The sequence below is a fragment of the Neovison vison genome, chromosome 7 (assembly GCF_020171115.1).
Source record: "Neovison vison isolate M4711 chromosome 7, ASM_NN_V1, whole genome shotgun sequence".
Classification (NCBI taxonomy): domain Eukaryota; kingdom Metazoa; phylum Chordata; class Mammalia; order Carnivora; family Mustelidae; genus Neogale; species Neogale vison.
The window spans coordinates 141,043,829-141,065,070 of NC_058097.1; the positions used below are offsets into that span (position 1 = coordinate 141,043,829).

General features: G+C 38.6%; 1 protein-coding gene across 3 annotated transcripts in view; it reads left to right on the forward strand.

The window, feature by feature from the left end:
* Window positions 1-16,175, forward strand: part of LOC122912538 (prolylcarboxypeptidase) — a 72,126-nt gene extending 55,951 nt beyond the window's left edge. For all 3 annotated transcript variants that reach the window (XM_044258438.1, XM_044258437.1, XM_044258439.1), the window contains exons 8-10: window positions 3,032-3,196; window positions 3,875-4,062; window positions 15,428-16,175. In XM_044258438.1, coding sequence (XP_044114373.1) covers window positions 3,032-3,196; window positions 3,875-4,062; window positions 15,428-15,644 — 570 coding nt within the window. In that variant the 3' untranslated portion in view covers window positions 15,645-16,175. The remainder of the gene's footprint in view (window positions 1-3,031; window positions 3,197-3,874; window positions 4,063-15,427) is intronic.
* Window positions 16,176-21,242: the final 5,067 nt, after the last annotated feature.

Sequence of the window (21,242 nt, forward strand, 5' to 3'; positions counted from 1 at the left end):
GGATTGCTTCAACTTTTCCTCAACTCCCCATCCTGATTGCTCCTTTGGTCATTGTCTTTAAAGTGTGCTGCTCAGAACTGGACCCAGTACTCCAAAGGAGCCCTGACCTCAGAGAGGACAGTGGACCCAGGAGTGGCCTTAATCTGGGATGGAATTTCTATTAGATGCCAAGTTTCTGACCAGGATGTTCTCTTTGTGTAACTGGACTGCCGAAACCCAAGTATTGTCAGCTGGTGCCAGTCCCCAGCCATGCTTGTGTCTTTTAAGGAGTGACAGTAACTGCTATTGGCAGAGATGGCTATTCATGGGTACTCCTTTTCTTTGCCTGACAGAGGGCCAGTGTTCTAGCTCTGAGAGGGGATCTGATGCCAGTATGTGAGTCACACTTAACTTGCTACTGTTCTTTTCGAGTTTTAGGCTACTTCTTTGTTGCTGCTCATCAGCACTCACTTTTCCTCCTGCCCAGCTTACATTGTCACCCTGCCTCATCTATTGAGCTATATGCTTGACCTTAGTGTTCTTCTATGCATTCCACAGGTCCATTCCATAGAATTCCATAGACATTGAATTTTCCCTAATTAATTTCTTCCACTTTTTCACGTTTCCCTTTTTTATCAGAAAGGTGTTACTGGAAACTAGTCCTAAGCAAAACTGATTAGAGGCTAGGTTTGCTTTTTGCTGTTTACTTCCTTTCTCAGTGTCCTTCTTTCCTGAGTGGGTGCATAAGGCCAGCCCAGGCCTTGTGGCTTCTGCTGCCCAGAGCCTATCCCCGAAGTAGAGTAACTAGACTCTTCTTTCTTGGCTCTTTCTTCTCTGGATGTCTCTCTCTCTCTTTTATTTTCTTTTTATTTTTCATTTTATTTTTTTTAAGGATTTTTATTTATTTGATAGACAGAGATCACAAGTAGGCAGAGAAGCAAGCAGAGAGAGAGGAGGAAGCAGGCTCCCTACTGAGCAGAGAGCCCGATGCGGGGCTCAATTCCAGGACCCTGGGATCATGACCTGAGCCGAAGGCAGAGGCTTTAACCCACTGAGCCACCCAGGCGCCCCTCTCTCTCTCTTTGAATCAGAACTTGCCTGCTATATACATTTTTTCCATATGAAATGAGAAAGGATCAAATCACTGACTTCATGTCAAGGTGTTAATAGAAGATGAAAGCTTACGGAGTGTGTTTTCCTTGCCATTGTGGCCATTTGTGGTTTTACAAAAGATGCTTTCTAAGCTGTGTAGCTTGATGGATAAGACCTGTATTTTATAACTAGAGAGATCTGGGGTTATATCTAGATCTTAACATTTACTAGCTGAGTAACCTCGAATAAGTGGTTTAAGATTCAGTTTCTCTATATAAAATAGTGGATGATAATATATGTGATAAGATTGTTTGAGGACTGTATGATATAATGGTTGTAAACCCATAACTCTGTAATTAGTAGTTATGGTTGTTTTTTTGCTGTGATTCCATTGCCTGTGATTTTCCCCCACATTTTATTGTGAAGAATTACAAATGTAAAAACATTAAAATAATTGGACAGTGAACACCCATAAAAATGACACCTAAATTCTAGAAAAGTATTTTGCTGTATTCGATTTTGCACATACATATTTGCCTAACCATCCTTCTATCCTTTATTCCATTTTATTTTTAAAATGCATTTCAAAGTAAGTTGCAGGTATCAGTATACTTCTTTGGAACATTTCACCTTTATCATCATTAATGGGACTTCAGGATTTGTTTATGATTTTTTTTAGGTAAAATTTATGTATTGTAAATTACACAAATTGCCAATGAACTATTTGTTATATAACCCAGACCTCTATGAAGATATGGACTATTTCCCTACCCCTGAAAATTCCCCATGCCACTGTCTAGTCACTCATGCTTTCACTCCTCACCTCAAGTATTGTCTATGATTTTTTTTAAAAGATTTTATTTATTTATTTGACAGTGATCACAACTAGGCAGAGAGGCAGGCAGAGAGAGGGGGAAGCAGGTTCCCTGCTGAGCAGAGAGCCCGATACAGGGCTTGATGCCAGGACCCTGGGATCATGACCTTGGCCAAAGGCAGAGGCTTAACTCACTGAGCCACCCAGGCACCCCTTGTCTGTGATTTTTAATACTAGAATTTTATGGGGTGCCTGGGTGGCACTCTGCTCAGCAGGGAGCCTGCTTCCTCCTCTCTCTCTGCCTGCTTGTGATCTCTCTCTGTCAAATAAATATATAAAATCTTAAAAAAAAATACTAGAATTTCAGATGCTGATTATAGTCTAGTGATAGGAATATTTGGAAGCTGGTTTACTGCCTAATATGCTTCTTATCATACCACAGATGTTGGAGCTTGGTATAGTTTTTCCATAAGAAATTTTATAAATTTTGTAGTTTCATAAAAATGTGCTTACTCATTCAGCTAGCATTTAGTTGTCAGATACTTTGCTAAGTGCTGAGTGAGATGTTCTGGAATTACATGAGTACAGTGCAGTGTTATAGGGGCTCTGCTATAGGGCATAAGTAGAAACATAGGAAGTACAGGGCATAAGTAGAAGCACAAAGTGGGTGATTTAGGTCTTCCCGACTTGAAGCCATAGCTAATGATGGCCTTATAGAGGAGGTGATACTTGAGCTAAATATCATAGAAAATGAATTGGTGTTTGCCAGACATTAATGGAGTGGGAGAGTGGGAAAGGGTATTTCACAGTGAGTAAAGGCAAAGAGGAGAGAAAGAGCCTGGTGTGATGGGAATGGTTTTGCTAGATTGGAAGAAAGGATGAGCCTACAGTGGTAGATGTGGAGGACTTTGCACCATGCAAATGACTTTGGTTTATTTCTGTAGCTAAGAGAATAATTTAAATTTTATACTTGGAAATTAATGGTTTATTCATTTATGAACGGGATTATACTCGAGATGAAAACTATCAAGCAGTGCTATTAGATGTTTAAGATTGTTTTATAGACAAATGAAAATTTTTTTTCATTAAAAATTATGATTTTGTAAATATAAACTCTTTTTCCTTTACATTTCTTTAAAATGATAGGTAGTGTGCCAGTATTTGAAAAATCCCAGTGTATCTGATGCACAGCTTCTACAGAATATTTTCCAAGCTCTGAATGTCTATTATAATTATTCAGGCCAGGCGAGTTGCCTGAATATATCAGAGACAACAACTAGCAATCTGGGAACCCAGGGTTGGAGCTATCAGGTAAGCGTTATCATTTCCTCAAGTAGAACTTACTTTTCACTGATATCGTTGTACTGTAACAGTTCACAAGATTTTGTCACTGACCTGGATCCAAATCTGGGCTCCATTATCTTACACTGTGAGACCATGGATAAATTTGTTCGTTCATTCATTCGTTCCTTCCTTCCTGTATTTAATCATCACCAAATATATTCTGGGTACTTATGCATTTATTTCAGAGATAAATAGGACATGATCTCTCTTTCAAATATAGCTCAGTGAAAAAAGATACTTATGTTACAATAGATCTTTATAAATCCTATAAAGAAGCATTTTATGGATACAGAAAAGAAGGGCAGTCTGACTTGACTCTCTCTCAACCTCCATTCCTTAATCTGTATGAGACTAATAATAACACATACCCTCCAGAGTTGTTTTGATGATTAATTATGATAAAAGATGTGAAAGAAAGCAGTTTACGAAGGAAGAATATATAGCCCTAACTTTTGTTAACTTCTTAGCAGGGCCTTTCCAGGAATAACAAAAGATGGTTTAACAGAGTAAAGAGTGGGTACTCTGAAGCCAGACTGCCTGAGTTCAAGTTCTAGCTTTGCTACTATTCACTGTATGACTTTGGGTAATTTATTTAACTCTGTGCCTCATTTTCTTACTGGATTCTCTTTTGGTTTCCTTTTATAGGCCTGCACAGAAATGATCATGCCTTTTTGTACTAATGGTATTGATGACATGTTTGAACCTCACGCATGGAACTTGAGGGAATTTTCTGATGACTGTTTTAAACAGTGGAGTGTAAGACCGAGGCCTGCCTGGATCATTACTATGTATGGAGGCAAAAACATTAGTTCACACACGAACATCATTTTTAGGTGAGTTTTTACTCATGCAAAGAAAAACTTTGGTTGATGGAGACATTTGTAGAATAGCTGAGAAGATAGAACAAGAAAAATGCTGACAGTAAACAATATAGAATGCAGTAGTGGTATCCATCATGTCTTTCTTTGAAAGATAGTGGATGCTGGGGCACCTGGGTGGCTCAGTGGGTTAAGCCTCTACTTTCAGCTCAGGTCATGATCCCAGGGTCCTGGGATCAAGCCCCACTTTGGGGGGGGGGGTCCTCTGCTCAGCAGGGAGCCTGCTTCCCTTGCTCTCTCTGCCTGCCTCTGCCTGCTTGTGATCTCTGTCTGTCAAATAAATAAGTAAAATCTTAAAAAAAAAAAAAAAAAGCGGATGCTGTGTAAGAGATATGATTTTATACTCTGTTACCAACATGGTTAAAGGCTTAAAAAGAATAATAACAATGACATTTAAATATTTTATTGAAAAAAGGGTAGCACAAAATGAAGCATCATCTGCTGCTCTCAAATTTGTGTCGCTGTTGATACTATTACTAATTGTTAATAAAGGTGTTTTTAGTATTTATTCAAACACTTTTGAGGTGCCTACACTGTTCCGATTCAGGCACTAAGTGAGGCACTTTAAATAAGTTGCCTAATTGAATCCTCACAACAGTTCTGTGAAGTAGTTGTTACAGTCCCGTTTTTACTGAGGAGGAAAGTGAAGGTCACTGTGTTCAGTCACTTGCCAAACCTTGTCTAGCTTTGTCGTAGTTACTAAGTGATAAAGCAGCTTTGTCATAGTAACTAAGTGTTAAAGCCAGATTTCAACGCTGGCCTGTGACTACAAAACCTGTGTTTGTTCTGCGTTAAGTTGCTTCTTTAGAAGGAATGGATGTATTTGGTATTGGCTCAAGTCAGACATAATCTGAGTGGACTCCTGCATGTATCTGATTGTGACTTTAAAATTTCCATATTTTTTGGTTTGAATAGTAGGCTGTCAGCTCTTAAGATAACAGTCAGTTACTAAAAATAGTCCCCAAATCTGCATAAAAATAGTAGTGAGATAGTGTATATACTTCTTAATGTGGAGCCATTGTTTAAACTGTAAATGTCATTCTTTTACAAGCTCTTTAAAATGACAGTCAAGGGGCGCCTGGGTGGCTCAGTGGGTTAAAGCCTCTGCTTTCGGCTCAGGTCATGATCCCAGGGTCCTGGGATCGAGCCCCGCATCGGGCTCTCTGCTCAGCAGGGAGCCTGCTTCCTCCTCCCTCTCCGCCTACCTCTCTGCCTACTTGTGATCTCTGTTTGTCAAATAAATAAATAAAATATTTAAAAAAAAAATGACAGTCAAATTTGGCCTTCTGGATATGGCCAGTAGTTGAAGGATCATTCTCTGGATTTAGGCTGGTGGCACTGCCCTCTTTGCAAAAGAGCCTTTCTTACTAGATTCATGCTGTTGGCTAACCCAACAGGTTACCTGCACCAAATAAAAGTTGAAACACTTAAATGGAAAATGTAAAGATTCTTCGGTTTATTTTTTTTTAATTGTGTTTCTTTTTTTTCTTTTTTCTTCTTTTTTTAAGATTATTTATTTATTTATTTGACAGACAGAGATCACAAGTAGGGAGAGAGGCAGGCAGAGAGAGAGGAGGAAGCAGGCTCCCCGAGGAGCAGAGAGCCCGATGCGGGGCTCAATCCCAGGACCCTTGGGATCATGACCTGAGCCAAAGGCAGAGACTTTAACCCACTGAGCCACCCAGGCGCCCCTTAAATTGTGTTTCTTATTCTCAGTAGGATTTTTCAAAACTATACTTTTCCACTCAATCTTATAAAGTGATGGTTGAGCAAATAAATCTAAGTATAGATTATTTAAGGAAGCTGTGCCAAACGAGGGTGTGTGAAATCAGAAAAACATGAAGGGACCTAAAGGACTGTAAAAGGCTTAAACACAATGCTTTTGATGTCCAGGTTCATTTTTGTTCTTCAGAAGAGGAAATACTTTGTTAGTTTCTTGTTTTTTCTTTGGTAATTTATCTCCATATAGTATTTAAATGGATTTCAGTAGCATGCTGATACTTTAAGCTCATCCTTCATTGCTTTAACCCTATAAAGCCAAAGTTCAAGTTGAATTGTAGAGTCTTTAAATCCTTATATGAAGGTTTTAATATGTGACTTTTGGTTAAATATATTGTCCTTTTTTATTGGATTCAACCAGAATAGATGAGTATTTTGGGTATCAGTTTGAGCTTTTATTTTGCTTAGGCTATCAAAATCATCATCATCATTGGGGAAGAAGGCAGATTTTGTGAAAAAATTTTGGAGAATAGAACTGAAGCCAAGAGATAGGAATTATAGCTTAGTGTTAGAAACTTTTAACTGCATAATAAGGTGGGACTTTCTAACAGAACTGTGCAAAGGTCAGATGAGCTGTTTTAAATAAAATTACTAAGCTCTTGGATCCTCAGTCTACTTTTCTGTAAAATGCTAATAATAATACCACTCACTGCTCTGTGTTGTGTGATGCTTAAGAGTTAACCCAAGGAAATATTTGGCCCAGATTTGACAAATACATGTGCTCCAAAAATATTTGTTGAATGAATAAATGGAAATACACTCTCTGCCTTATACTTAATGTCCTAGCCACAGGGAACTATTTGTCTTTGTGTGTTCTTTCACTTCATCTTTTTCTCCCTTTCTTAAGACTCAGGCATCTTCCAAGACACCTTCCCTGAGTCCTCCAGGGACGTAAGATTTCTCCCAACCCTTTAGCTCCCCTAGGCCTGTGAATATCGCTTAACACTCTATGTGGAAATTACCTATTTCTTTCTGCCCCATGAGATTGTAAACTTCTCAGTGGCAGAGACTTTGTCTTAATCATATCTGTGCCTTTGATACTCTAGTGACTGGCACATACTGGATGCCCAAGAAATGTGTGTGTGGATAAAAACAAGGAACAAAATACAAAGCTTAGAAAGGCTTCCAAGACATGTGAAAATTTAAAAGCAGGACTTTGTGAAGATACTGAGGTTTTTGTTTTGTTTTGTTTTGCAGTGGAAAGTCTACTTTTAAAAGGAAATCTTTATGCTGCTAGGTGTGAGAAATCCAATGTAAAAATTTTAAAGTTTTAAAAAAATTCAAAATTTTCCTGCTTTTCTGAAAAAAACACATTCTCAAAGTAAAGAAACAGTCTTAGGTGTCTCTGTTCTGTTTACTTCATGGTATCAGCTAGAAAAAGGTTCTGGTTGATGACTAAGTAAATGTTCAAGGAACCAGGTGGAAAGTGTCTTTATGTCCCTGACTCTCTCCTTTGGTTGTCTCACGCAAATCTAGTTGTGACTGCTTTTCTGAATGAAAAGTTGAGTATGAATTTATCTGATCAGAGGTTTGTCAGTTAAATTAAAAGCTTGGGCTTTAAGTCAGGGAGACCTAAGTGTTAAGCTGTATAGATTTAGGCAAATTGCCAATTTGTTTAAGTTAGAAATAATGACTACGAAACAGAGATACTTTAATGAGTAAATAGATTGTCATGGAAGTAAGCACCATGAGGGCAGAGATTTCGTCTGCTCACTGTTGAATGCATTGTACATAGTAAAACATTTGTGGAATGAATGGCGACTTAATAAGTAGTAGCCATTATTTGTTTCATTTCAGTAATTTTTTTTTTATTCCACAGTTGTTTTGTTAGAAGGATTTATTTTTCCCCCAACCCCAACTAGTAAAGAATTATCTTATCAATGGTCATGCTCAGTTACTTAAATATAAATCCAAAAGGGAGTCCCTGAGGAGTTGGTTAGTTTAATATCATTTCTCAGGCAAATTAATTGTTGCCAGTGATTAGAAGCTTGTTGTTGGGAATTTTATCCAGGCATCTAGATGCTCTCATAAAAGCCAGTATTCTTTCTTTCTTTTTTTTTTTTTTTTTGGTAAAAGTCCCAGTGGCTGGTTTAGCTTTCATGTGTCTAGGACCAAGAAATTCAAGTCCATGTGCATCTTAGGTTTCTCAGCAACTCCAAACACTGTTGCTAAGCCACTGGGCTGATTCAGATGACCTTTTAAATCAAATGCAGTTTGCTTATTATGTGGCTGTTGGGATGGCTTTTTTGTTTTACAAATAATGGAGAGTTTCCTATCTGGGTTGGTTCTGTCAAATTGGAATAATGATAAAGGCTATTTGTTCACTTAAGAGAATCTAACTCCTGTGTAGTTTAAGAATTTATCTGGTATTTGAAAACTAAGGCTGCTAGTTTGCATGGGAGTTATCCTTTTTGTTTTTAACAAAATCAAAAATCTACATTTTTGGAGTGATTTATTTTTTCCTTAAGAATGATGTTATTAAGTTGCAATCGAATTAATTTTGTTTCTAAAGAGAAAGTGTGGTGAGAATAGAACAGGGACTTCTTTTTTTTTTTTTCCCAAAGATTTTATTTATTTATTTGACAGAGAGCGATCACAAATAGGCAAAAAGGCAGGGGGAAGCAGGCTCCCTGCTGAGCAGAGAGCCCGATGTGGGGCTCCATCCCAGGACCCTGACATCATGACCTGAGCCCAAGGCAGTGGCCTAACCCACTGAGCCACCCAGGTGCCCCAGGGACTTCTTTTTTTAAAGATTTATTTCTTTGAGAGAGAGAAAGAGAGAAAGGAAGAGAGAGACGGAGTGAGCATGTGAGTTGGGGGACGGGCAGAGGAAGAGAATCTTCTAGCACACTTACTTCTGAGCATGGGATCCCATGGTGGTCACAATCCCACCACCCATGAGATCATGACCTGAACTGAAACCAAAAGTCGGACACTAAACCAACTGAGCCAGCCAGGCACCCCTAGAACAGAGAATTTAAAATTGTATTTCAAATACACACACGCACACACACACACACAAAATGTACCTAAGTGCATATTTTCTCATTTAGTTTGTCATTTACCTGGAAAAAGTTGATCACATTACTTTTCTGGCCAGAGTTCTATGAGACAAGCTTTCACATCCTTTTTCATGATTAATTTACCTCTCAGAAGTATTAACACTTTTCATGCTTACAGACTATGATAATAATAATTATAATAATACCACACATTTTATAGTTTATACCTTACTGTCATATAACATGAACCTCACAGTATCTCTGTGAGGGAAAGGAGTTTTCTTCTCTTTAAAAAAATTTGGGGGGTGGGGTGTGCTTGGGTGACTCATTCGGTTAAGCGTCTGACTCTTGGTTTTGACTCAGGTTATGATCTTGTGGCTCAAGGAATTGAGCCCCATCATGGCCTCCAGGCTGCGGTGGGAATCAACTAAAGATTCTCTCTCTCCCTCTACCCCTCCCTGCTGCTTTCTCCCTTCTTCTCTCTCCCTCTCTTTCTCTTTCTCTCTAAAATTAAAAAAAAATCTTTAAAAAATAAAATTAAATATTTTTTTTTCTTTGTAATACATGTGGGAATTAAAGTTCATAGAGGTTAGATGACTTACCCAAGGTCATGGGCTGGTAAGGGTATAAAACTTAGATCTTCTTAGTTAATTGTTCTTGCCACTACTACACATAGGTGAAAGTCAGTCTCCCTATATTTATTTTAATCACTTATATTAACTCTGGTTTCCCATGTAAAAAAGTGTGGAGTGATTTCTTGTTCCTGAACTTGGATACATATATTTATGGATCTCTTTGTAGGGCATTTAGTACAAGGCCACAGATAACTATACACTTACTTTTTCCTCCATTCGTTTAATAAATATTTGGCTTCTAATATGTGCAGGCCTGGTTCTAGGCACTGTGGATATAGTAATAAACTCTCTCATGGAGTTCTAGTTGGAGAGATAGTAAAAATTGTACCTATAAATACGTTAGAAGGAGCTAAGTGCTAAGGAGGAAAAATAAACCAGGGGAGAGGCCATGAAATGTCGGGAGGAGGGAAAAGGTTTGCAGTTTTATTTTACTTTATTTCTTTTATTTACTTAAATAATCTCTACAGTGAATGTGGGGCTCGAACCTATGGCCCTAAGATCAAGAGTCACATGCTTTTCCAACTGAACCAGTTAGGCTCCCCAAGTTTTGCAGTTTTAGATGAGTTACCAAAGAAGATCTCACAAGGGGGAACTTTTGAAAAATCATCTAATGGAAGAAGGTAGCCATGGGTTTAGTAGAGTAAGAACACTCTAAACCAAGGAGTAAGCAAGGGTAAAGGACTTGAGAAGTAAATGTCTTATCATGTCTATTCCAGAGACAGTAAGGAGGTCAGTATGGCTAAAGTGGAACTAATGAGGGAGAGAGTAGCAGGAGAGAAAATCAGACACCACAGAGGGTCCAGATCATGTAGAGACTTGTAGAGTCTAGTAAAGATTTTGGCTTTTAGTTTGAGTGAAATGGGAAAACTCAGTGTTTTGAGCAGAGAAGTGACACAATCTAATTCAGGTTTTAACCAGATCAAATTGGCTGCTCTAAGCAGGGAGATAGGAATAAAAGCTGGAAGATCAGTTAAAACACTCTTTAGGCTAGAGATAATAATGGTGATTTGGGTCAGAGTAGTGGCAGTAGATGTAGTGAGAAGTGTTGAAATTCTAGATATATTTTTGAATATATAACTGACAGGAATTCTTGACCCCTTGGGCATGAAAAAAAGAGAGGGTTAAAAAATGACATCAAACTTTTTGGCCTAATCAACTAGAAGAATAGAGTTGCCTTCAGCAAAGATTGGGAAGATAGTGAGAGGGGTAGTTGGCAGTTAGGGACTCTTAAGAGCTCTGTTTTGGACCTAGTAAGTTTGAGATGTCTAATGAGATTTCCGTGTGAAAATGTCAAGTTGGCAGTTGAATTTTGCTTTTGAAGTTTAGGGGAAAGTTCCTCCCTAAGAATATTATTTGATAGTCATCTTGTATAGACTGTACTTAAAGATGAGACTTTTAAAAATGATTATGTGGGGTGCCTGGGTGGCTCAGTGGGTTAAAGTCTCTGTCTTCAACTCAGGTCATGATCCCAAGGGTCCTGGGATCGAGCCCCACATCGGGCTCCCCGCATCGGGCTCCCTGCTCGCAGGGAGCCTGCTTCCTCCTGTCTCTCTCTCTGCCTGCCTCTCTCCTACTTGTGATCTCTCTCTGTCAAATAAGGAAATAAAATCTTTGAAAAAAATGATTATGTAGATTATGGGAACCATTTCATATATCTGATAATGTGACCCTAAAGATTTGTTATTTCAGGCTTTGTAACAGTATCAGCAAAATGGAATGTATATGAGAGAAATATCAGAATGCACATAAAAATATTCTGTAAGTGAAATCAAATTATATGTAGATAAAGATATACCAAGAGGTGCAGTACCAGGGAAAAGTGATCTAATAGTTCCCAGGTTCTTAAATCCAAGTATTTCAGTCTTTATTTTATTTTGAGGAATCTAAACATCCATGAGGTTAGGAAGCTGAGAAGCAGACCTGGAATTGGAACCCAGGTATGTCTAATCCCAAAGCTCATGTTCTTCTTACTCTGCACCACAGAAGTCAAGAGGATGTGTGCTGTTCATTTCCAAACTGTATCTATGAAGTGTAGGGAAGTATAAGATTGAGCATTGGACTGGGCTTAAAAGGCCTGAGTTTGTATCTCAGATTTGCCATTTCTAACTGAATGATTTGGGCAAGTCTTTTAATTTCTCTTGGTACTAGTTTTCTTTCTTTCTTTCTTTTTAAAGATTTTATTTATTTATTTGACAGGCAGAGATCACAAATAGGCAGAGAAGCAGGCAGAGAGAGGGGGAAGCAGGCTCCTTGCTGAGCCTAGAGCCCGATGCAGGGCTCAATCCCAGGACCCCTGAGATCATGATCTGAGCCGAAGGCAGAGGCTTAACCCACTGAGCCACCCAGGTGCCCCTCGATACTAGTTTTCTCATCTATGAAAGAGTTGTAACTAAACTCGCCTCACAGAGTTGTTATAGTCAAATGTGAAGGCCTTGGTAAATTCAAAACCACTCTATGCAGGTGTGGAGTTAATAATGCTAAGGAGCAATTTGATTTACAATAGCATCAAGAATAAAATATTTTGAAATAAGCTTAACAAAAGAAGTATAAGACTTATACACAGAAAACTATAGAACATTGTTGGAAGAAACTAAAAATCTAAAATCCCATGTTCTTTTGGAGGAGGTAATATCAGTAAGCTGTTAATATTCCACAAATTGATCTACAAATTCAGTGCAATCTCTATCAAAATTTCAGCTGGCTTTTCCACATAAATTGACAGGCTGATTTTAAAATTCATATAAAAATACAGGAGACCTAGAATAGCTAAAACAATCTTAACAAGGAAGAACAATTTGAAAAAAAACTCATACTTCCTTATTTGAAACTTAGTATAAAGCTACCATAATCAGTACATTATTATATTGTCATAAAGAAAGGCATACAGATCTTTCAAAGTGAATTGATAGTCTGGAAATCAGCCCTTGTTATGTGTATGGTTAATTGATTATCAGCAAAGGCCAAGACAATTTGTTGGGGAAAGAATAGTTTTTTTCAAGAAATGATGCTGGGGAAAAAGGATATTCACAACCCAAAGGGAGATGTTGGATCCCTATCTCATATAAAAAATTAACTCAAAAATGGATCAAATGATTTTAAATGATAACTCAATTTAAAAACTGTCAAACATCTGAATAAATATTTTTTTCGAAGAAGATTTACATCTGGCCATTCAGCACATGAAAAAATGCTCAATATCATCAGTCATTTGGGAGACTCAAATAAAAACCACAGTGACATTCCATTTCACACCCACATAGGATATGATCAAAAAGATTATTAGTATTGGCAAGAATATAAAGAAGTTGAAACCCTTTTATAGTGGAGGGTATTCGGAAGAAAGGCAGGCAGGGGAAAGGGGGGGCCCATTCTAAGAGGAAACTACCCTTGGTTCAGGGTGCACAGGTGGTAGCATGGCTGAGCAATCTAAGGCATTAGATTAAGGCTCCTGTCTCTTTGGGGATGTGGGTTTAAATGCCACCACTGCCAAAATATCTTAGGGGGTACCTGGGTGGCTCAGTTGGTTAAGCATCTGCCTTCAGCTCAGGTCATGATCTCAGGGTTCTGGGATCAGAGCCTCACACTGGGCTCCCTACTCAGTGGGGAGCCAGCTTCTCCCTCTCCTTTTGTCTCCTCCCCCACCTAGACGCTTATCTGTCAATTAAAAAAAAAAAGAGGAAACTGTCCTTAAAAGGAAAAAGACCCATCCTGTTATTCAAGCTTTACTGAGTGCCCCAGCTTCAAGTCTTCCTACTGGGAGGACTTATCACGTGTATGTGGCAGAAAGGAAGGAAATGGCCTTCGGAGTCCTAAGCCAGGCCCCAGGACCAGCTCAATGGCCTATGGGATATTAAAGCAAAGAGCTTGATCTGGTGGCCTGTGGCTGGCCAGCATAGCTTAGGGCGTTGTCGGTTGCAGCCTTCTTGATCTCCAAGGCTTCAACTACTCTGAAAGGAGCACCCCACCTTTCCCCACATGAACAACCACCTGATAGGTAGACACGTGCGTGAACAAAAACCTGATTGGGTGACAGGTGCATATCTGTTTTAATCAGATTAAAACAACCTGCCAGAAATCTCATAAAAATGCCTGGACTTAGAAACTCTGAGGGCAACCCTCTCAGGTGCCTTCCCTCTTTGGGAGCTTTGTACTACCCATAAACTTTACTTTGCTGCCCACCACTGTTTATCTGGTCTACCTCTTCATTCTTTGAAGTGATATGACCAAAAACCACGGCACTAGAGGAAAAGAAATCCTGAAACAATTATGTTGCTAGTAGGAATGTAAAACTGTAGCTACTTTGGAAAAAGTTTGACAGTGCATTAAAATGTTAAGTCACCATATATCCCAGAAATTCCATTCCAAGAGAAATGAAAGCCGGCACCCATGGAAAATGTTCACGGAAGCAATGTTGTTGATAATAGCCAAAAAGTGGAAACAATACAAATGTGCATCTGATGATTGAATAAATGAAATGTGATGTATCCATACAATGAAATACCATTTGGCAATAAAAAGGAGTAATGTACTGATACATGCTATAACATAGATGAAACTTGAAAACATTATGCCAGAGTGAAATAAGTCAATCACAAAAGACTGTATATTGAATAATTCCACTTATATGAAATGTAAAGGCAAATTTATAGGGGTAAAAAGTTGGTTAGTGGTTGTTTGGGACTGAGAATGAGGGAGAATGGTGTTGGAGAATAGAGATTGACTGCCATGAGTATGGGTTTTGTTTTGAGGTGGTGAAATATTCTTTATTGTGGTGATGGTTGTAAACTCTGAACATATTAAAAACCATTGAATTGTACATTTTACATGGGTGATTTCTATGATAGGGGAATTATATCTCAACAAAACTGTTAACAATATTATTAAGAATGCTATCAGTGGAGTGTTGGGTTTTTACTCGGCCAAATTAAAGAGCCAGTTAATGACTGATCCTATTTACATCATTCTGAAATGTTGTGTGAACCAGCCAAGACTAATAAAATACCATTTATTTAACTTAAAAGCTAATATAAAATGAAGATCTTTGAGTAATGCCCAGTTTCTGATTCTAGATCCAGAGGAATTTTTTTTTTAGTTCTACCATCCAATTTCCCAAAGTAGTATTAAGAGGAAAGTATTATTTAAAAAGAAAAAAGGGAGTGCCTGGGTGGCTCAGTCAGTTAAGCCTCTGCCTCTCCCTGGGATCGAGCCCGACACTGGGTTCCCTACTTAGTGTGGAGCCTGCTTCTTCCTCTTTCTCTGCTCCTCTCTCCTGCGCACTCTCTCTTCTGCTCTCTCTCAAATAAATAAAATCTTAAAAAAGAAAAAGAAAGCAGTTTTTCTTTTTTAAAGCTGAAATAAGTAGAGTTTTTTAAATATGGGAGTTTGTTTTGTTTTTTTAAATCACTCTGGTATTAGGTCCTAGAAAAGAAGGAAACCAGTATAAATTGAAGGACTCATCTGTGCCTTACACTTGTGCTTATTCAGTACATCCACATCTACCATATGGTTTAACCTTGTAACAACCGTAAGAGGTCGGCCTTATTACCTCTATTTTACAGATGAAGAAACTGAGTCTGGTAGCTTGTGTGTCATCTAGCTTTTGAGTGATGAATCTTGGATTGAAATTCAGCCTTCTGAATTCCAAGTCCTAGTGTAATCTGGGATGCTTCATGGAGCACCACCTTCAGCCTTCTCTGATTCTGTTTCTTGTACCTGTTTGTAGAAATATTATAAAACTTGAGCATGAAGCAGCTTTTTATATGACAAATTAGATCCTCAGATCAAATCCCTCAGGTTATGAACTTGTAATTTTAGATGTTATGTATATAGTAGGTTTCTCCTATCTTATCTGGGTATAATTATGAAAAACTAACAATCTTATTTTTTCTTCTTTCCCTCACTTAGCAATGGTGAACTAGACCCCTGGTCAGGCGGTGGAGTAACCAAGGATATCACAGACACCTTGGTTGCGATCACCATCCCAGATGGGGCCCATCATCTAGATCTCCGAGCCAGAAATGCCTTTGATCCCACGACCGTGATATTAGCCCGCTCCTTGGAAGTTAGACACATGAAGCAGTGGATCAGAAATTTCTATGCCAGTCTGAGAAAGAAGCACTGAACAGTTTTGATCATTTTCACTTCTTTTATGTTAAGTCTACCCATGTTCCCATTCACTTTGATTTTCTACATGTAATTACTTTTCCTTGTTTGTCTTTAGATTTGGTGGGGCGAAGGTTGAGATAGAAAAGAGGGTGATGGTGGTGACAGCAGCCTTCCCACATCCTGGGTCCTCGCCATCTTCACACCACCTCCAGGAAGAATCTCTTTGTGACACTTTCCTACACCATCAGTGGCCCTCGTAACTGGAGCAGAGTTCCTGACTGCCTTTCACAAGAGGGAGAGTCGCTTCCTTTGTTTCTCTGCAAACAGGGCTTTCTCTTGGTTTTGAGGTTTAAGTCTCTTTGGTCCTTTTGTCACTCCCCAACCCTCCCCCCTGAAAAAAAGAAAAGCAGAAAATAGATAAAAATGATGTAATTGCAGCTGGTAGGAAGGATGTCCGATGCCAATCCAGGAAATGGAAGCCATTTCTTTTGTACTTGATTTAATGACTTTGAACTGTGCTGTAAATAAAGAATAAGGCTGGACCTTATACCTGTGTGTCACTTCTGAAGCTCACTCCAGCTGTTGGGAATGCTGTGTACACTGGGCTTGGCTGCTTTTGGAAAGTCCTTTAATTTTCTCTCTTCTATTTGGCAGCTTTTTTCCATTCTGGGATATTTGCCACTGTGGTACTGTCAGTAAGAAATCTGGCCTTTTTCTGCTCCATTTCTCTTTGTTCCTAAGGTCAGTTTTGTGGTAATTTGGTTACATTTTGCCAGTTTAGAGAATGACTCTTGTTTTGCTTTTACTTCTACATTTGAGTGAGCTTTTATATACTGCAGTCACTGATGATACTTCAGTGAGAAGTCTTTAAAAATTGGTGAATCAGCTATTTAGAAGATAGAATGTAGTTATATTCAGCTTTTTTTTTTTTTTTTTTTTTAATTTTATCTCCTGGTGGTCATTACTGCTGTCATTAAAGTCAGAAGTGTCAGGGTGCTAAGAGGCAGGTGCACGAGAACTTTTCTGTATGGCTTCCAAAAGACAAGCTGACTAATTCATGCAGGCAGCATATTTGACATTAATAAATGGCCGAGCCGTTCTATTTCCAAGGGGTTGGCTTCTTTCAAGCAGTTCTTACACTGAGACCTTTCTTCAGAAGAGCTTTTCTAGGATAACAAATAGGGTTGGATCAAAACCTTTCAGGGACACAGAGAGAGACTAACAGTTTCTACTCTGTTGAAAGATTTCTTCCCTCTTGTTTCTTTTTTATTTTCTCAGTAATTTTTTTTTCTTCACCCTGCCTTGGGAACATTTTCTGCTTTTCAAAAACTATACCTTGAGGTCATTCATTTCTAAAGCACTTATTTTTTTTAAAGTACAGATATAGAGTGCATTCTTGGGTGGGAAACTGAAATATTTCCCTTACTTTCCTGGCATCTGGGAGATAGAGAAAAAAATCTTTGTCTGGTTTTGGAAGCCTTCAGTTCTCATTGTAATGAGTTGTCCATCAAAGCATTTAGTCACTATTTTCGTTTCAATATCAGAGCAAAGTCTGCTGGAGTGAGAATTTAAGGGTCAAAACTACTAGTTTTTATTCTCTATCAACTAAGAAGTTATATAATACAGGGTTTAAATGCTTAATAGAGGAGTTGCTTTACTATTTATTTTAGGTACCATTGATTTTGTGATATTTTCCTTGAAATCTTGTGCTTATTTAAAATCTTTAAAATATTTTGCCATTGGATTTAATATTTGTCATTTGGATGAATTACATTTTTGTGAAGAGACATATTGTCAAAAATTGCTGTATTTTTATACAAGTATAATTTGGGCTTATGTAATGTTTTTCAATGTATGTTTCATTACAGGCAGCAGCCTTAAATTAGCCTAATTATAATAATCTAGAATTTAATTTTAAATTGAAAAAGAACTGGACCATTAAATGAGCCTTATTTAAAGCATTTTCCTCATTAATAGATGATGCCTTTGAAAGACAACGAAAGAGAGACCTAAAGAATTGGGGTTATTTATCTTTTTGTTACTTTAACTACCTGGAGTTAATAGATAGAAGGAAGGAAATAGGAATTTTTCTTAGGGGATCTGTAGGATCAAGAGATTACCCAGAAGAAACAATGTCTAGTCTAGTATATTAGAAGGTGAGGGCACCGCAGCTGTCATCCAGTCCAAACCCATCATTTGTAGATGATGGCATTGTGGCCCAGAGAGACAGGACTTGTCACACTCATTTCTGGTAGAACCAGGCCTTGAATCCAGGTTTTGTTTTGTTGTTTTTTAAATTGATGTAGTGAAATGTCTATTTGGATAAGCAACAAAACCTCACCAAATCAGCTTATGCAGAAGAGGAAATTTACTGAAACTATGTAGGAATAGCTCCAGGATTTGAATAAAACTAGGAATTGTGAGGGAGGGAGTCCAGAAAGTCATGAAAGGTCAAGACTTCTAATTTCTGTTTCATCTCACGTTCAACAAGGGCATAAGCCTGTGGGGGAGATTTGTTCCTCAGATTTTTATAATTTGGCCAGCAATGTAAAAATGTGTATGAGCATCAGAGTTACATAAAGGGCTTGTTAAAACACTGCTAAGCCTCACCGCAGAGTTTGTAGTGAGTTGTGGGGCTGGACCCTGGGAAGTTGCTTTTCTTACAAGTTCCTAGGTGATACTGGGGGATCTTATTTTAAGAACCACCAGTTGAAAGAATTCTAAATTTGAGTATCTCAGGACAGGAAATGGCCCTGTCAATTTACCTCATTCCTGTTATCCTGCCTGGTTCCATCTGAATGTGGGATCTTTGCCTAAAGTGTCTCTTCCCATGGTTGCTTCATTCTTTCTCTGCAGACCAGCTTTTTCTCTGCCGGTACAGGCCCATGATGACTTCCCAACATGATGTCCTTGGGCCCCTGTGGCTGCACCACCTTTCAAGCCCACAACTCTCAAGTGTTGAGGGAGGGATGAGGTTATAAAACCATGAGATACACTGAGATACACTGTTGGAGAGGAAGCAGTTCAGGCATATATATCTCACAGTGTTTTCCAGAACATAAGTAGCCAACAAAATGCTAATACTTAAGTAGTAGAAAGATCCACAGTTTAGCTAGTGTGGAAAATGATGGGTTAAGCGAAGCTAAATACTCATTGTTTTTTGTTTTTAATCTATAAATATGCATTGTGACTCTCCAAAATAATAATGGAGAATGCAGCTTTTCCTGTTCTTACAGAGCACCTACAAGGCATAAGGCGTTCTGGGACTCAGAAAAAACAATGGTGAAAAAGCAAACACATCTGTTCTAATAAGATTTATATTCTAGTGGTAGAAAGACATGAATGTCAAGTTACACAATGAGTTGGTATAAGTGCCCTGAAGAGTAGGGGTTATTAGCAGGAAATCAGAACTAGTCTACAGGAAGAAGAGAATGCTGTTTAGAGATGTGGTGTTTTAGCTGTGATCTAAGCGTGAATAGAAGCTACATAGGAAGGAGAGGAGGAAGTGGCATGTGTAAAAGCCTGGAGTATAGCATATTCCAGGAACTGAAAGAAGGCCACTGTCTAGGATAGCACACACAGGGAAAGTGCCATAAGATGAATCTGCATATTTGGGCAGGGAGAAAGCTTATTCAAGTAGACCATGATTAGGAGTCACAAGGAATGAGAAATCAGTGATGGTCCTAGGAGGGGAGTGACATAAACACATTTTCATTTAAAAAGGTCATGTTGGAATATGCATTGAAGGGGGCAAGACTGTGATGTAGAGATCACATCATTTTTGCATTTGTCCAGGTTAGAGAAGAGGGTAGCTTTGACTAGGGTGGTAGTGATGGCAATGAGAAGTAGATGAATTTGGGAGAGATTTAGTAAGGAATATCAATAGGATTTGATGATGTGTTCTCTGAGATCTAAGGGTGATTTTTGGGTTATGCATTTGGATAGATGTGGTGTTCTACACTGGCAGAAAGCACCAGACGGTAAAGAGTGAACAGGTTTGGCAGGAAGACTATGGGTTCAGTTCAGTTTTGTCAAGCTGAGTTTTATGCAATTTGAAATAATCACATAGAGCTAGCTGTCGAGGAAGACTGTTGGATGTAAAGATTTGGAATCCAGTCTGGGCTAGAAAGCCTTGGTGAATAGATGGTAATCAAAGCATGAGATGTTAGTTCAAGGAGCTAGTGTTAGGAAATGTCAGGAGCCACTGCTGTGTTGTACCTACCATGATGCATTAATGAAGCCTTACACATCTAATTCTCCTATAGCCTTAGTACATACGGCTCCACTTAGCCAACCAACATGGTTGCTGTGGTATAACCATGGCTTAGATTGGGATCTACCTCTGCACTCATTTCCTGTTCTTATTTGCTAGCTGTTAACTTGCCTTAGGCCCTGCCAGTCATTCCAAATTTCCTCTGAAATTCCTTTCCTGGCATTACCCTCCAGTATGTTTTCACTGACAAACTAGTATGCAAAAGCTTAGGTCAACTTGATTATTTCTACTGTGAAGTCTTTCTCAGTTTTCCTAAAGGGAATAAATGATTTCCTTTTTTATGTTCTCAAAGCACCAGGTTCATACCTCGTATGTCAGTGACAGTGTATACTCCACCAAGGTAAGGATTGCCTGTTTTATTAATCTCTGCATCTCTAGTACCTTAAAGGGTGCCGAACTACCTCTAATCTAGTACACATATCCCAAATTGTGATATTTTGCTAAATGTTCTCACCCTCTTTTTTAAGAAGACCAAGTTCTTTGACAGAGGAACTATGTCTTACTCTTTCTAGTAATCGGTATCTAGGATGGCGTCTGGCTGCCAGATATCAGTAGGCTCTCTGTAAATTTACATGAGTAGATACTTTTCAGGGTGGAAAGGCCAAGCTTTCCATTGGTCTCTGTAGCCAAGCACCTTTCACAGCTCTGATGTGTCCATGTGACCTCCTGTCCCAGGCTTTCCTAGATTTTGCAAAGAGGATGTCTTAGTACTCAATACCTCTAGAACTCAGACTTCCTGATTTGCCCACTCTTCAACTGGGTGTGTTCCTGGCTCTCTTTCCCACTATGTCAGCCTGTCTCTCTTTGTCAAGGGGGCTGAATGCAACTCTGTCTTGAGGTTAGGTAGAAACCTGACCATTAGAAACAGACATGCAAGTGGATAGATATCTCTGAAGCTGTTTTTCAGTGCAAAGAGTCAAAGAAGGGTCTGATTCCAATAGATTTTGATTACCTACCAAGGGTGATGGGAGGATAGATGCTTCCAGTAGTAGTGTGTGAACTCAGTCTTGGATCATTCAGTTCTACGTGTGTGTTTAACGTGGCTGACATCTTTGATAAGCTCAGGCCTGGAGTACAGAAGTTACCAGCCCAAGGTCATAGAGCTAACATGTTTATTTAACAGTAATTGTAAAATTTTTGTTACATCTGGTTCTGAAGGTGTTCTAAAGATATACATTAAACAGCAAGAGTGGGACAGAAGAGATTTAAAAGGGATAGAGATACAAAATGGATCTAGGAATGCAAGTCAGAAAGCAGCATTTATCAAACAGGTTTCACAGAATGCTAATAAGGCTGAATGTTAGTGGGTATTTCATCAAGAAGGTATATATGATGAAAATG